The 17,654-nt window shown below is 37.0% G+C and overlaps 1 protein-coding gene across 1 annotated transcript in view; it reads right to left on the bottom strand.

The window, feature by feature from the left end:
* Positions 1-2,682: 2,682 nt before the first annotated feature.
* Positions 2,683-17,654, bottom strand: part of CPLANE1 (ciliogenesis and planar polarity effector complex subunit 1) — a 61,809-nt gene continuing 46,837 nt past the window's right edge. Inside the window, exons 40-53 of the mRNA XM_054809665.1 lie at positions 17,405-17,517; positions 16,956-17,154; positions 16,431-16,672; positions 14,591-14,684; positions 13,507-13,674; positions 12,035-12,065; positions 10,490-10,621; positions 8,504-8,669; positions 7,178-7,239; positions 6,573-6,737; positions 5,356-5,468; positions 4,928-5,011; positions 3,366-3,535; positions 2,683-2,965 (exon numbers count right to left, since the gene is read on the bottom strand). Coding sequence (XP_054665640.1) covers positions 2,825-2,965; positions 3,366-3,535; positions 4,928-5,011; positions 5,356-5,468; positions 6,573-6,737; positions 7,178-7,239; positions 8,504-8,669; positions 10,490-10,621; positions 12,035-12,065; positions 13,507-13,674; positions 14,591-14,684; positions 16,431-16,672; positions 16,956-17,154; positions 17,405-17,517 — 1,880 coding nt within the window. The 3' untranslated portion in view covers positions 2,683-2,824. The remainder of the gene's footprint in view (positions 2,966-3,365; positions 3,536-4,927; positions 5,012-5,355; positions 5,469-6,572; positions 6,738-7,177; positions 7,240-8,503; positions 8,670-10,489; positions 10,622-12,034; positions 12,066-13,506; positions 13,675-14,590; positions 14,685-16,430; positions 16,673-16,955; positions 17,155-17,404; positions 17,518-17,654) is intronic.

Genomic DNA, 17,654 nt, shown 5'->3' on the forward strand with positions numbered 1-17,654 from the left:
GGTAACAGACTATGACAAAAAAAAAAGTATGGCACGTATGAGGCAGACAAAATTAGCAGGAAGAATGTGAGCTAGATAAAGAAGGAAAATGGTATTTACCAACTTCCTCCTTTTTCAAAGTTTCAGTTTCTGTAGTTTGGTGTTTGTCAAGAATCTTAAGCCTTCAAATTTGAATGTGCCCATTAAGTTCTATTTCAACTCTGCAAGAGAGACTTTGGTCCTGAAAAGTTAAGAAAATAAGAAGGCAACTAAATTGTAAAACGGGGGTGGGGGTGATTTGTAAATACATATACAGTGGCATTTTGACTAGAAAAATTTACTGAGACATTTTGACTTGTTTGATTCTCATAGCTTCTGTGACAGCAGACACCTCCTGGAGGTCTGTCTTAATGTGTGTTTCAAAAAATCTCATTTAGAAATTGGCAGAACTAGGCCAACTATTCACTCCACTGAGGAAAAGACATGCTAAAAAGTTTCATCTCTGGCCCTAAAAAAGAAAAGCACCCTAGAAGAAGAGAAAGTACAAGAAAACTTAAGAGCTCTTGAGTCCATGGAAGCAGCAGGACTAAGAGCCCTCAATGATCCTATTTCCCTGTGTCAGTGCTTTTTTGTACTCCCGTGATGCTGTGGGTGCAGCTCTGCCCAGGCACGTGCTTCCGTCACATCTCAGGCAAAGTAAGGTTAGCACTGACCTCATTGTTGGGAGGTCTTCGAACTGCCCCTCTGCCCTGGTTTTTGTGGTTTGGGACACTACGGATCATCAGGCACTTGAAGAAAGGATTGCCTTCACCACTGTTAAAATGAAATTAGCTGCTCATTTGCATTTTTTTTTCTTCCTTTAACCCCAGGAGATACATTGCTTGCAGAAAGTGGATAAATAATCTTACTCCCACAACCCCTCAATAAGGAATGATTCTTACTTTCACTTATACCTGCGTGCTGCGCCATTCCAAGCAGTATTAAGGCATATGTGAGGAAAGACTCTAAAGGTCCCTCAAACATCATTTTCATAAAAACAGCATTCTTATGCCTTGTTTCTGCATGTCCTCCCTCCTAAACTTACCCGAACATTCTCCTCGTCAGACATCTACTGTCAAGGTCTGCATTCCTTACTAACAAGTAAAGCCCTTTAGGGGAGCAGGTATGCTGTCTTGGTAACCTGTATAACTCAACTGCTAGCCAACTACCACTTTTGTTATCTCCAATCTTGTCTGGAGAGTGCTTTTTTAAATTATTAATGTTTGTGCATCACAGCATGTCCATTGACATTTAATGACTGTGATGCTCTATGTTTCTATCTGAAGCAAAGGCTGAATACAATACAGTTTTCACAAGCCTTTTAGGACAAGGTTTGTAAGTTGCTGTCTTGTCCCTAACTGCTGTCTCTTCCTTCTCAGAGCTGGCTGTGATCATAAGGAGACTTTCATACTTGGCTAAAACAGGATTTTTTTTCAGGTTTTTTTGTTTTGTTTTGCTTTGTTTTCCCCCACCAGGAACACAAGGTACTTACTGATGATTTCTTTGCTGTCCCTCTGGAGAAAGACAGTTCTGAAACTGTGAGTGAAGTCACAGTTTCATGCTTTGGGGTGGCTCTTTCAAGGTACTTGCCCTGTTCATTGGGAGATGATCACTCCCAGTACCAAGTTTTGCACTCTGGCCACTCATGTGGGACAAGCTGAGGTAGAGTCTAAGGACTGCTAAAAATACACAGCCAGTTTTGATCTCTGAGCCTACAGAAACTGTCATTTCTATCCTCATATGTGTGTAATCCCATAGCAGGCTTTCTTTGAACTGTATTTCTTAATGTTTGCCAAGTTGCGGCTTCACTCAGAAGCATGCAATTTTTTTTATATATATATACATATATATACATATATATATAAAAACTATTACAGTATTGGGTAACCCCTGGGAATTAACATACTTTTGACTTCCATGAAAACTTCAAATTTCTTCACTACAAAAATAAAAACTGCTGCTGTTGAGAAAGAACCAGCACAGCTGCATCTCTTCAGGCTACCACAACTAGTTGATGATCACTGAACATACGGGAAACTTTTCTACAAGCATTTGGGAGCTGCTAGAAGAGTTCTAACACAGTGGCAGTATATAGATGAACAGCAATATTTTTCTTTACCTCAGTAAGTGTTTGTCCTTAGTGTCTTACACTGGTGTCTGATTTTCCTAATGAAAGTCTGTATTTCATTTATTGCTAACTATTTGTACCCCCTTCTGTCAGCACTCAACCTCTTTTAAGATTTCTCTAAACTATTGTACAAGTAAGCTGGGTTTAAATGATGAGGGCAGTGCATGTGCACATACACATGTACCAGTCACAGGGGTATGTAGCAATAACAGTGCTCTGTATGTAAAATCACTTCACAGCAGAAACTAATAAACTCACTTTTATTAAATCAGCTTGTCACAATTGTTACGTCACAAAAATAGCTTCATCTGTAATGATGTTAAATATTAAATACAAAGGTAAAACAGTTGTGCAGTGCTCTTAAAATAGAATAAAATTTTTTTATGTATTTGAGAGGGGCAAAGTAGCGGACGCAGAAGTTCTTGTTTAAGACTGTTGGTCTACATTTACCAACTGTATTTAGGTCTTGCTGACATGAAGACATATGGAAAGCAAACTACATGTTAAAGACTTGAATTTCATCTACGGAAGACTGAAAGCAGTGAGAGTTTCTGCACTGCTTAAGAAGAAAAACCAATGCAAGCCTTGATTCATTTTAAGTAGAATAATGATTATTTTAAAAAATGAAGCCAAACACCAGCAACTGTGTGGAAGTGCACAGCAGCTGAGAAACTTTGTTCACTTCTCTTCCACATCTGCTATCATAGCCTCAACTGCACTCCAGTCCAGTCTGCTGAGGATACTTCCTGTGCTTTCAGAAACACCATCAGTGTCAATAATGCTGAGAGGAGACAAACTCACAGGATGTTGCGCAGAGGCCTATTGGAGGAAAAGATGAGCTGAATCATTGCATATCATTCATAGACAAGACCTCTGTGCAGCCAGTAGAAATAATCCCACTCTTTTCAAACATGTCCTAATCAAGTTATGTATGTGATTATTCTGCAACAAATGAAATTTATTTTCTGTTTATGTACTCCCACAAGCACCTGTTGCCTCAACATCCAACAAGCCTATACAGTTGTTATAAAGAACATTCGTTTTCAAAGCTCAAAAGAATGTCTTTGCTTGTACAGACAAAATACAGTTATGTTGAATCATCATCATTTATGCCCCTCAGCATCTAGCCCATCCACATTTTGAATAGAGAACCACGTTTTAAATAAAGCAGAAGTAAAAGCAGGTATCAAATCATTCCCAGAATAAGCAGACATCCTACCTGAAACAAGGAGTCATCAGTATCTTCCAGTATTCTTTGGATATCATCAGGGACAGTCCAAGGACTTACTATGTCTCGATCAGTCTCTTGATCAACACTTTCTGTCTGAACTGAAGTGGCAACATGTGGAGGCTTTTGTTTTGAGGTTCTGCTGACTCTGTACTCATCAGCTGAGGAGAAAACCATAGCACTGTAACATTTCTTGCTGTTTTTTTCTGAATATCTTGAAACTTCCCCAAGAACAGAAGCTTCAAGTACTAAGAATTGAAGCTGTGTGTAAACGTGTGAAAAAACAGCATGCCCTGTTATCTTGAACTGATGTGGGGTTATGGTGAGAAAATGCTGCTTGTCCCATCCAGCCTCGTGCTCTGCACTGTCTCCCCAGGGCAGAACACAAGGTGGAACATGACCATGCATGGTGCCTACAGCACCCAGGTCCTCCAGTGCAGTGCCCCAAAACGGACATTGCTACATTATTTGGTAGAGGAATAAAACTATATAAATGCTGGATTTGTGCTCCTTAGAAGACATGGAAGTGTAGTGAAACCCTTAGCAGTGATGGGATATACTGGAGAAACAGATACAAGAAGATGACATGAAAACACAGAATGATTAACCTGTATTTAGAGTTTAAAGAGAGAATGTATGGAAAGCAGGAGGAGAATGACTTTTCACACATGTAGAGGTGAGTGACTGATTCAGGAAAAATGCCTACCTGCTTACTATAGCTTCTCTTTCTTTCCTGCATTGCCAACTCAAATAAATTGACGTTTGACTAGCCAAATAGGATCTCTGTTATGTCACTAGTGTAATTCTGGTGTAAGGGAGAATGGAATCAACCCACAGTATTTCCTAAGTTTCAGACTAATTCTCTCCTCAATCTTTTTCTGTCTGATCAGAAATTCTGCTCTTGTAATCAAGTCCTGCAGCTGTCAAAGAATTTAATTAGAAGGAAACATTTATGTGAGGAAACTTTTGTGGATCCAGACCTACACAGACAGGTATACAGAAAAAGCATCACTAAAATCCAATTTTTTTTTAAAAAAAGTTCAGTCATAGATTTTTCCACTCTAACATTATGACAAAATAGTATCTTAAATAGATACTGTACAGAGGGGTAGCAAAGACAGTTCCTACTTTAAAGGGCTCAGAAAGTAAGCAGCAGAGAACGGTAAGGGAGAGGCACAATACTTGTGTACTGTACTGCTAACTAACTCTCTCTCTGTGGGTTTCAGCAGAAAGAAGGACTCAAGTCCTCCGTCCCTCATGACTCGTAATGCCTGTTTCAGGAAATCACTGAAATCTAGCACATTTGCTTAAGTAATCTTTAAACTTCCATTCAGGAGGTAAACAGAGGTGATGATTGATCAAAATATTTCACAAGTTTCTAATAAAAAGGATTTTTATGGGGAGGAAAAACAATGATTTTTATTCTTCTGAACTAATGCTGTATCTGGGGCCTGTGTTGCATAAATTCTACCCACGATGTAGTCTGAAATCTGTTCTACGCGTCTTATTTTTCCCCTGTATTATGTAGCTGAACAGCACCCTTTGTAACTTACAGTGTCTAGAATTAACAGGACAGTTTGCAGCATTTCTCATTCTTCCTCTGGAAGTTCTTTTCTGTAGGACCATACAGGCATTTCCTGGAAAGACAAAGAAAGCATTTCCTCTGTTAGGTAGAATAGATCAAAAGTACTCAAAAGATGCTTCAAAATTTTCATCTATAAGCTTGCTTGCTGGATTACACAGTACTCATGGTATGGCAAATTAAGCTACTTTGGATTTAGAAAGACATTAAAAGGAAAAGTAACTCTCATCATTTGGCAGGCCAGTGACAGCACAGTTGCAAAAGCCTCAGGACAGGAAACCTCCAGGATTGTAAGCCTGACTTTCTACATAGGTATTGAAGCTCCTCCCTCCCAAAATCCAGTAGTAACTTGAAGATCATTTTCAGTATGTGCCTTCATTAAGAAAGTTCTGTTCTTACCCCTGGACTGTGTGAAACCAAGAGCTGGCATGAAATGGTGTACTTTATGACCAAAGCTGGGTTTGGCAGCAATTCTGCTTCTTTCTGACAGAACAGGAGTGTTCGGATGCTCTCTACAACAAGAAAAAAGAACAACAAAGCCCCAGTACTTACCACTGTCAACCACATACCATTCCTCCACACAACTTAGATCTAACAGGGCTTATTCAGACAAGGCAAAAAGGCCACGGAAATCACCTTCAGCCCACTTAGCTGATGATCAGCATCACACGCTGCTTGTGGGGCCAGTAAGCCTCACCAGAATCAGAACTGCTGGCAATCACAGTAAAGACATACCAAATTGCCTTTATAAAGAGACAGTTTGGGTCGAACAAAACTAAGTTACTGCCACTCATAAGGTGGCCTCCTGCGTGACATTCCTTAGCGCTTCTGATTCTGGCAGGGCCAACGTACTTAAACTGCCCTTGGACACCACCAGCAGTCTCTGTACAGCACTGACTACATTCAGTTTAATGCTCTATCCTGGAACTTTACCTATTAAAAAAAGATGCAGAAATATTTATGTCTGGTAGTAGACAGTTCCTCCTATTCTTCTGGAAAACATAAAATTGTGTGTAGAACAAAAAGTATACTGCAGTATACACCTGTATTACATATACACATGTGACATTAATGCCATCCAGTAGAATAAATTCACCAATTTGTAATACTCAAATACCATCATCTCCTCAAAAGGCAGTAAGCACCAAAGTGCAAAAGAAAGAACAAGTAAAATCCTAGGTAATGAAAAAATTAGAAAGGAAGAGAGTAATCTAGAGTAGTCTATATGAATGCACAGTAGTATTTTTATTTGCTTCTTGCTTGTTACTAGATGCTTTTCGTATCATTAGCTATGTTGCTGGCTACAGTCCAGTAGAATTGTTGTTGAGTGGAATGGATTAGGACATTGATTACAGCTCTGACTCTACAGCTGGCTTATTCTGTGCTCCAAAAGGCATTTTTAAGGATCCTTCCAAGATTTGCACTAGTGATTGTAAGAAGACTGGTACAGGAACTTACGACTCCTCTCATCCAGACAAAGTATATCTTTGATTGTCCCAGAACATAAAGCTTCTCTCACACTAATCCTATACCAACTAGTTACAAATTGCAGACTAATGTGAAGTGTGGTAAAGACACCAATACATCAGAGCAAGGTTAACCCTTAAAGTTGTTACCCTTTAGCAGATGCCATATGTCTTTTTCTGTACTCTTGGGGTGATCTTGTCCTGGACAATGGTCTATGTTCATTTGCAGATAACACCTCAGTTTCAGATAACATTTCATTCATCAGAGAAAGTGCTTGTGATATTCTCATACTGTGATGCTCAGATAACAGGGCTCTATGGAGAAATAACATTACATATTAACTCCTGCTATCACTCATTTAATTGCAGATGGCTTGTGAGTCTTGTAAGGCTACATGGTAACCAGAACAGAAGAACATAGTTTTGCAATTTCAGAGAAGGTATACTAACCCTTTTAAGATTATTAGCGAAATGCTAAAACATTTATTAACAATAGGTCTGACAAAATGAATCAGTCAATGTTGGGGGGAAAAAGAAAAATTGGTATTTTGAAAGTGAAAAATACAGTCAAAGGATGAAACATGTTCAGAGTTTTCCTAAATGGTAAAGCAAATACAAATTATTTAAGCCTTTGGTTGGAATGCCATTCATATCTGAACTTTCACAGACAAGATAGTTAAAATTACCTCTTCCTTAAGACTGGAACATTAATATATTAAGTAAGAATACCACAAGTTACATTTATAGCAACTTACTTGTCTTTTTCTTCTTTCTTCTTCTGGAAGAATTTAATATCCTTTGAAGTAGGACTACAATGCTGTGCAAGAAAGTACAATAATCATTAACTTATTCTGTGTTGTGGTCTCATTCCAACCTCTCACTCTCAAAACATAGACCTATTTGACTTGAAAGTTACTGTTTAAGACATTCTCAAGAATGAAAAACAATATAAAAGCATATGGCCCAGGAAGTTCAGACAAGATTGTATCTATAAACTTCCAGTCTCTAAAAATATACTGAAAGCTTGCAGTCACACCTTCCATATCTCATAGGCCCAAAATAAAATAACATTCCTTCACTGTCAAGCTCAAAGTTTCAAATGGCCTCACCTTCAGTTTCCTAAAAATCAGTGATGTTCCTAGCAGTAATTAATTTAAAAAACAGGGCAAGGTTGCAGTTTTACCTGTGTTTGCTAGACTACAATTTGAATTTTTTAATGCTTTCTTCTAAAATGATTTCAGGAGAAAAGCCTATAACAAAAGCATCAAGTATATATCTATGTGTTGGAAACAGAGGAGAGGGAGAGAAGCAGGACCCATTTTTCCTCAATCACTTCTCTCTAGGTACGTACAAAAGAGCAGCCAGGTTCAGCTCTGACAAACTGTTTAAAAACAGGGGAAATAACGTATTTCATAGATGAGATCTGTTACTCTTTCTAAAAGTGAATACAATTGAATTATTTAGTAACAGGAATTTTTTGTGTTACATGTTTGCTGCTTGGGAGTTAAAACCAGTAGTGCTTCAGCAGAAAGAATTTACAGCATACCCTGCATTTAACTGATGAGTAAAATGTATAGGAATATATTTGCTGTTGCTAGGTCTTATCTCCTGTAACCCTGGAGCTTCCCCTGACTTGGCAGTGCCTTTTCAGGTCCTGAAGGGATCCACATGACAAATGCATATTTTAAGACTTAATACTGATTGGGAAATTATTTCTGAACTACTTTTTTATCTTTTTTTCCCTTCAGTTATTTCCAGCACAATTCAATGAATGTTACAGCTATTTCCATTACAGTCAGAGGACTATACTTCCTGAATCCAGAGCTGGGGGACAGGGCGGAATTGCCACCTGCAGCCAACTGTCATTACTGCAGCCGGTGAGAAACACTGGTAGAGTTGCTTACAGATCACTTCTGATATAACTATTGCCAGTTCCAATAAAATAAAATCATACATATAAAAAAAATCAGCATTAAAATAGGAAAAAACCCACCACTGACAGACTTTATATTATCTAACCTGGACAATCAACACTTGTGTAATACATAACAGTTGCTCTTGAAGGTACCCATTATTCTTACCACATTCTTTCTTAGGTTGAATGGATTACGCTCCTTCTGTCTTTGTTCATCCAGTTTCCTCACATACTCTCTCATTCTTTCCTTTCGCTTTCTTTTCATCCATGCTTGTATCTCCTTCTTCTCCTTTTCTGTTTTTTGAGAATGTCCAGCAGCAGCATCATGAACCCTGAGAGCAGATGTAAATGGGAAATAATCTAGCACATCCCTTAAACTGCAAACAATGGTGGCTACACATGATATAACAAAAATACAGCAATGCTTTTAAAATTCTGACTCAGCTGACAGCATAAGTAACAAAAAAGTGGGGAAATTTTCTTTTGCAAAATTTTACTTCATAAAATCCTGGCACACAAGTAATTTCCAAGACATTGCCTAAAATTTTTCCTCTATTTGTCAACTACATTCAGATAATAGGACCAAAGCTTTAAATGTGGACCATCTGTTATTGTCTTTATAGGATAACTGGCACAGCAAAAACTGAAAGTCATTTTGCTTTGATCTTTCATTTTTAAGTGTGTATGGTGTAAGTATCTAAAAAGAAAAAAAGACCAGTGAGATTCTATCATCTTTTTTGTTCCCTCGCCTCGACCTATGAACTCCTTTGTAAGTCTATCTGTACAAAGTAATTTTACAAACACTAACTCAGAATACTAACAACAGAAAAACAGCCAATAAGAAATGCTAACATAACTTCATCCTCAGACTTCTTCAGAAATACCTACTAATGCACCTTGCAATAGCCTTTAAAGTAAGCAGCTGGGTATTTTCTTCACTGTAAAACTAAAAGCACTGATGTAAAAATTAAATACGAGATTTTCCAAGAGAAACATTTCCATTTTAAATGCCTCTTTTTTTGCAGCCCATTTTGAAACTTACCTCATTTTCAAGACTGACAGGCACTACTAATTCCAGAATCAACAGAACATATGAGTGTTGGAAAATAAGGTATCTCTAGTAGCTGCAGTTCAACAGAAAGCTCATGGATTGAAGCATTAAAGCCCTCAAGGGATTAGAAGAACTTTGACACATTTGAAAGTGATTTACTTTACAGCAAAGGGAAGCATCATTATCAGAAGTATTCAGAGTCACATGTGAAAGTAAGTATGTGAAACTGAGTTGTCTTTAGGTCTTTGGTCAGGTTTGATTAAATACTACTTGAATACGTTTCTGAAATTTTCAGTAATTTTGAAAATACTCACATAATTGCACAAAACAGTTCACCTATCAACATTGATATATCAATGTTGTAACTATAGCGTTTGGAATTCTCAAAGGATCACAAGGATGTTATGATCTGAGCTCCTTTTAGAATTCGAATAAATGTTAGAACAAGTAAACCAGAGCACTACACTCTACTTAAATGAGTCACTAGAACATCCTGAAACAGGTATCTTAGACTGGTGTGAACCGTTGCACCAACACAACAGGTTGTCTGGCATCCTGAACAGCTGTATTTTTGCCTTGAAAGCAACTGATATCACAAACAGGAGTAGGAAACAGCTGTAATTTTAATCTATCTCAGGAAAGAACACAGCTGATTCTATAATGACAGGAAGGTGTAGAAATCTCCAGCAGGGAGGAGAGCATGACAAGTTGGAGTCTGGGGCTGGAAGTTTCTGAAGCTGCCTTGCTACTGACACGAGACTTCTATTCTGTCTTTCAGAACTGCTTTAGAAGGCTCCAGTCCCCTTGGTTGAACTGAATCTGCTGTATATAGAGTTGTGCTCCAGCCTATACCTGGTAGAAGAAGGAACAAGCAAGTAGGAAGGAAAGAATTTTGAAACCAAAATAATAAAAAACAATCAGCACATTTGACAATAACAGCCAGTAATACAGTGGCTATTAAACAGTTCTAATACTAGTCCCATTAACATCAACTCAAATCACATGCTTGCTTCCATTGTTTACAGAGTGTGAGCTATGTAAATAATATACAGAGTTAAACTTACTTAACTAACACGCAATAAAAAATAGCCATGGTATTACCTAGAGATTTTCTTAGCTTGTGTTTTTGTTAAGCCCAGCTCCGACAGAGAGACATCACCTTCTACTACAAGATCACTAATGACGTCAGTAACACCATTCAGACCAGTAATTTGCAGGGGATCATCTAAAGAGCTTAAAGTTAGGCAGAGGAAAAAAATGTTACTAATTTAAAGTAGAACATGCCTGTAAGAACAAGCAGCCAAAATTCTTCCCTTTATGCTTAAAACAAGAATATTCAGGGTTTTTTAACAGAAGCCTTTGGACTGAATTTTCTTTCCCCTACACCTCACTGTGTTAGTGCACACAAGCAATACCTGGACAATGTGTGTAGGTATGCTGTTTTTAAAAAGTTACCAGCCATCACCTTAGCTTTGCTATCATCACGAACACGTCAGCCAACTTTGTAGCTCCCCAGTGAGAATGGGACAGGATGAGCAAGACCTGATTAACATCGGGGTACTGCAGCAAAGAGGGCTTTGAATAAATCATCTAGAAATACGGCACCGTCCAGAGCTGAACTGCCTGAGCTCCACCAGGGTGCACGAACATTGCTGGCCCGGAGGAGGCTGAGCCTGGCACCCACAGGGTTTGTACTGCTGCCCATGCTGAGATATGGCTGTGGGATGCTGCCAGTTTCAGGAAGCCCAGCTCTCAGTGACCTTCTGAGCAAGAATCAGGATGAGTGACAGAATAGTTCTACCTAAATTCTACCCATTTCCTTCCTCTCTTCATCAGTGCTCTCAATAAAAAACAAATCTCGCATAGTTTACGATTACATGCTACAGTTGCTTCAAGTTACTCCTTCGGGTAAAAATCACAATCTGCCTAAGTTTATTGCCTCACATCCATCCTTAAGGTCATGTAATCACCTCCCTAATCTACTTCAGTCACAACAAGCAGTTTCACTTAAAATGATTTAAAAATAAACTAAACCATTCAGTTTGCTGCTATGCTTCAAGCAAAAAAAATAGAGGTGGGTAACTGAGCAAAATGACCAGGAAGAAAAGGAAGTCAGCTAGTGATTTCTACTGCACAACTGGATCCAGAAGACTAATAGCAGTTAACAGTAAAAAATATGTATGTCAGACCATTTTATTTAATGCATTAGTTCATTCCAGTTTTGAAATCTTTTGTCTGTCACTTTACACTGTTCATATGGTAACACTTCAAAAACTTGGTGGTGATAGCTGGTCTCAGTAGATGACTACTTGCAGCAGTTACATGTAATTGTTCGAAACCAGTGTTTTGCAAGTAGGAAAAAATAACAAACGCACATAGATATTAGCAGCATCTATGTTAACAGCTCTGCCACTTGTAACTAGAAAGCACCTTTGAATGCTTCTGCAACTTTTGCATAAAGTAAATCTAACAGGCACTACCAAAGGCAGAGTAAATGCCTGAAAACAACTAATGAAAAGGCTTTTATTCAGCTTGAATATGAATGCCTAGATCTTATGTAAGTCATAGTTCCACCTTAGCAGTCCTCTTTTTAGTAGGAGTTTAATGTGAACAAATTTTCAACAAAACCAATTTCAAAACACATACCTACCACATGGATCTCCACATACGTGAAAACCTGAAACAGAAACAGCCTTTGTTAATAAAAGCCTTGCACTTGTACACAAACTAATACATACGTTAAACAGCCTGTGGGATAAAATACAGAAATGTATCAACCTAAATATGTTGACATTAAAAACAAATAAATATTGTACATAGGCTTAATGACCTGTGAGAGAGTCTGTCACTGACTGCCGGGTTAATACAGAATCTTCAGAGGACTAATTAACAGCTCCCTGACTGATATGGATAGTTTTGCTAGGAAGACGAGATCACTGTTGTCAGTCTTTTGCCATGATCAAACTAAACTTATGAGTTCCAACTAACAAAATTATCTGTTCCAATTAACTACACAGCATTTTATAGAAAATTAACATTTGCCACTTACTTGAAGCCAGGCTTCGAACTCCTGGAATTCAGGAAATGTAGCTGAAAAGCAGTATGGATGTCTTGGACGAAGACCACTATTACGCTTCCTAAGCTAAACTGTACTCTCAAAAAATTATAGTTGAAACTCACTATCACCTACAGTTTTCTTAGCTTGCCAGTAACAAGTTTATACTTAAAGAGAAAACTGTAAGTGTATTACTGTTTATAAATTTTATCTGGGTGTGCATGCCATTTGAGATTCACTTCTGTATGCAGATACAGGAACCATGTTTTAACACCTTTTAAGATAAATTACTGCAAATGTGACTGTCAAATGCGTGTTCATCTCTACAGAGTAGGTATCATTTTTTGAAGCTTGAATGCAAGCAATGCAGGCAATATACAGACAAAGTAAGACACTCTACATTTTTAAACACAGACAAGAGGTTGCTTGCATAGTGATTTTTCCTCCTCCTTTTAATGCTACTGCAATCTTCATAATTGCAAAAATCAATTTACTGTCAGTTTGCAAAATTGAGACCTCATAAAATTATGTTTTAGGACACAGCCAGTAGTTACTGTAAAGTGACATGAAACAATTTATTTTGCTTATGTGCGTTGGATTTAATTCAGATCTCACCTCTTTAGAACGTAGGAGAATGACAGAGATGATAAAGACAGCTTTGGGAGGAAGCTATGAGTGTTCTGTGGCACTGTGCCTATTTATATTCACGTACACTTAACTAAATAATTACAAATCAGCACAGTGATGAGTTTCAGTGTAATCCAAAGTTATTCATTTTCTTTCAATAATGGTAAATTTGAGTGCAAGTATAATTCACTGCTGAACTGTTTTCAAAGCTTAGTGATACCGTCCCATCATGTAATATATAACCTCATTATGAATGCGCATCCATGAAGTCATTATAAATAATGCAATCTAGAAAGACTGACAACTGACTTTTATGAGCTCACTGTGTTATGTAACATTCTGTGTAATAGCAATGCGAAAGTATTATACCAGGAAGAAAAGGTTTACTTATTTTTAAAAGGAGAAAAAAGGGGAAAATAAATATTAAAGATTATACCAGAACATGACTTTATGCCACTGGGAAAGTTAGAAGCAGAGACTGCAGAGGCAGGAGAGTGTACTTTCAATGTAGTATAACTGGGTACAGGATATTCCAAGTTTAAGCCCTTCTTTTCATCATCTGTAACATCTTCAAAAATCACGCTCCTCAAATAATGTTCTGATTCTGTGAAAATATAATAAATATAGTAATTAGTGTAGACCAATGAAAAAAAACCCCACAATGCAAAAACTATCACTCATATATATTTGTTAGTGGCACTATTTAGTTTATGTGTCAAGTCTAGAACAATTGGAACGTAGATCAGTTGTGCCTCCCTATGAAAAGGGACTACCAGAGCTGTGATGTATGTACCAGTCCTGTACTTATGAACAAAAAGACTAAACTATGAGTTGCTCTATGTGAGGCTAATGGACATCTTATATATTGTCTTATGTATAAATATAGATATAGCCATGATTTGGTTGTACACTTGGCTTTGTATTAACTTCATAAGTAGACTGGACTATGTTCTGGTATGAATGTAAATTGGACCTGAAGTAATACAGTAGCTATAAGCAAAGAGGTAATATATAGACAATTTTTATATAAACAATAAATTATTCAATACATCAGCTCTAGCAAACAGTTAGGTTGATATAAGCTTTTATTAAAATCAGCAGATATTACAACTAAATAGCCATCAAAGATGCATGAAAAAAGTTTCTTTATATACACGGAGAAAAATGAGGACAAATTTTATATCCTTTTATACGAGAAAGCAAAGCACTCATAAGCATCATATTTTGATCAGATGATACAATGGAAATACATACTATCATCTTTAAAATCCTATACCCAAGTCCTGCATAACCATTTTGGAAAATATCAAAGTATACAGATATTTTCAAATGCATTTTTGTTGAAGTGGTACCCATAATATTCAGATTTTCTACCTTTTATTTTTCTCATATTTTTGATTTTTGGTGCATATTTCAATAACACCTTTTGGGATTGCATTAAACTTCAGCAGTAATTAAAAGTTAGTCAAGTTTAATATTCAATTGCAAGTTTACTATCCTTATGTTAACTGAACACATACCGTCACCAATGACTCTAACATCTTCAGAGAATGAAGGACGAGGACCAAGGTCTGAAATGGCAGTCATTTCAAAATCTTCTATTATTTTCACTAGCTATAAATGAAATCAAAAAACTAAGTAATGATACATTCTTCAAGGTATTTCTGAGACTTACACAGCAGATATTCATGCAAAGTTTCCTTTAAATAATTTTTTTTCCTCAGAATCTTATAAACATTTCAATGGTAGTATCCTGATTTAAGACTAAGAAAATAGTTCAGGAATCAAAGTAGTTCAAGTAGATTCATTTCATCTAAAGAGTTCAACCTTCTGGACTCTAACTCTGCGAAAAATACATATGAACTGTATTAGTCTTGTGAACTTCTACTGATCACATTATTTTTAAAATAGCTGGAGTTTTCCAATATATCTTATCTAAAAATCATAGAAATAAAAATATTTCCATATTCTTCACAAGTCAGGACTTTCCTGAAGTTTAAAACTAGAAAGTGAAAACTAAAACTGACTAACCTAGATTGAGACATTTTACTGAACATTATTCTTCCAAAGAACAGGCCTGAAAACTGATTTCTAATACATAAGAAACTGTTAAAGAAGGAATGACCAATTAGCATGCACTGAAGAAACTGGGTTTATCTTCAGGATTTGGCTAGATATCCAGAAGAAGTTTTAAAATCCAAATGCAGTGAAGTGTTGAAACAAAGAAAGAATATGCGAAGATTTTTTTTCACTAGAAGCTTTTAAAAGTCTGGCTAGATAATCACCTTGATAATTCACCTTAGTGTAATAACTGTATGTAGGTGACACAACGAGGTCCTTACAATTCTGTGAATATATGGAAGGACAGACAATGGACACTTAGTTTGAACTATTATACAAAAAGTCGATGCTGTGGAATTACACAGTGCTACTGAATTCATTCTGTATTAAGCCATGTCTGCAGGAACTGGAAATTGACTGAAGTTTTCTTGATGTTGTCCTTGCCTTTTCCTTCCCATTCTCCTCCCCATCCCACTAGGAGGGGGTGTGTGTGGGGGGGAGTGAGTGAGTGGCTGTGTGGTGCTCAGCTGCCGGCTGGGGCTAAACCACGACAGATGTGCAAAGAATTTTTTTTTTTTACTAGCTAGGTAAAATCAGAACTTACTGGCTCATTCTTAATTAGTCACTCCCAGTTTGATCTAAACTTAATAAAAAAGTCAAAGTAACGTGAAGAAATAATTGCCAGCATTCCCCATTTCAAATACACCTAAAGTCAGCCAAACCTAAAGGTTTAGGCAAATTAAACTAGATACAGTATGAAAAGGTCAGTCTGTTGACTTTTTATTGTTATCTTTGTCATGACCTATAAAATAGTAATTCCTGAACTATATGTAATATCATCTCAATACACTATGTCCAAAATGTATTTCTTTTACTTATTTAGATTTATAAAGACATTAAAAATGCTAATATTTTATGATATAAATAGGAACAGGTTCCAGAAATAGTCATATAATATTCTGCAGAGGCACAACTACAGAAATCTTTCCCAAAAAGGTCTTCTGCTCAGCCTGAACTTTTGTCCTATTCCATTTTCCCATTTACAGAGAAATTAAATACATTCTGCCTATTCACTAAGAACATCACAACTCTGGCCAGCATTTGGAGCATTGTAAGTAACTGAATCAGCCAAAAGATGCAGCACTAAATGTGAAAGAAGCGTATGTTATTCTTGATGTCTCTCAACATATACTAAGCAGATTTGAAAATGCATCATTCCAAAATGTAAATTTGGTCTTTAGCTGAGAGAAATTACAAAATAAACAGTTTCAGAAACAACAGTTAGCAGTCAGAACTCACCAGTTTGGTATTTCTTAAATCCTCCTCCATATTTTCTGTTATGTTCTGTAGTGTCTGTAATTGCATATCCATTTCCTGCTGCTTTGTGGAAAAGTAGTCTTTGCCAATTACTTTGGATGGTAGCCCTGAAGAAGGAAAAGTTCTGTCATCTTCATGTACTATGTTCAAAGTTACACCATCTCTAGCAGAATCTAACTTATCTTCCTTTGGCACTTGGCTTGCCACAGTTTTCAGATGATTGTCTTGAAACAAAAAAACAAACAACCAAACAACAGTGCACCAATATCACTGAACAAGCTGCACGCATTCAAGTACTGCCAGTAATTAGGCATATCTGTGCTATATCTAATTGTATGTTTCAATAGGCAGGAGTCGTCACAAAAGAAGTCAGATGTATAAATGGTTTTGGCTAAAAAAAAGCAGAAGGTGAGTTGGGGAAAGGCTGCACATTTTCTGTGGGAGGTAGGAGTATTACAATAGAAGTGTATGGCTTTTTTTTCCTGATTTAAAAACAAAATGGCTTACCTTCCTTCTGAAGCACCTTGGGTGGAATTGCATTAGTAACAGAAGCTGCCATGTGATGAAGTTTTGCAGTAGATGGAATTTCAAACTTCTCATTTTGCTGTGCAGTAGCTATCTCTTCTGCAGACTCAGGTATCATGGCCAAAGTGTTAAGGATGTCACTGTCTTCAATATCAATCACACTGATATATTCATGTTCACTCTAAACAAGAACAAGATTATGAAGAATTATACAGTATGTGTTTTGCATACATTATTTACAGTACATTGTTAACCATTTCCTGTGTTTACCTCTTACCACTTTGAGTTGAAAGGCTTTTTGTTTTGGAGACAAAATAACTGTAATCCTCCCTGCAACTGACTCATCCAGATATAAAGAACCCAGATTCATGAGGTAAGACACACAGTATACTTAAAATGCGTTCTAACCATATGTACATTGGATCACTAACCAAATCAGGGGCATCTGACAGAAAGGACTGTAAAGGTCTCTCATTCACTTCAGTGGGGAATCTCAGGTTTGAATACATGCCTGGTGGTAGTATCTCAGGGGCACTAGATGATTCTATGAGAAAAGAGTAATAGTCAGTGTTGTATTTTCAGACAAATTATTTGGAAACAGGTCTGCATTCTCTAAATGATAAGAAGAGCTTTGATTAACATTTCTTTTAAAAAATAAAGATAGACAATGTAGCTTAATAG

This window comes from Grus americana, chromosome Z (genome assembly GCF_028858705.1).
Source record: "Grus americana isolate bGruAme1 chromosome Z, bGruAme1.mat, whole genome shotgun sequence".
NCBI classification, from domain to species: Eukaryota; Metazoa; Chordata; class Aves; order Gruiformes; family Gruidae; genus Grus; species Grus americana.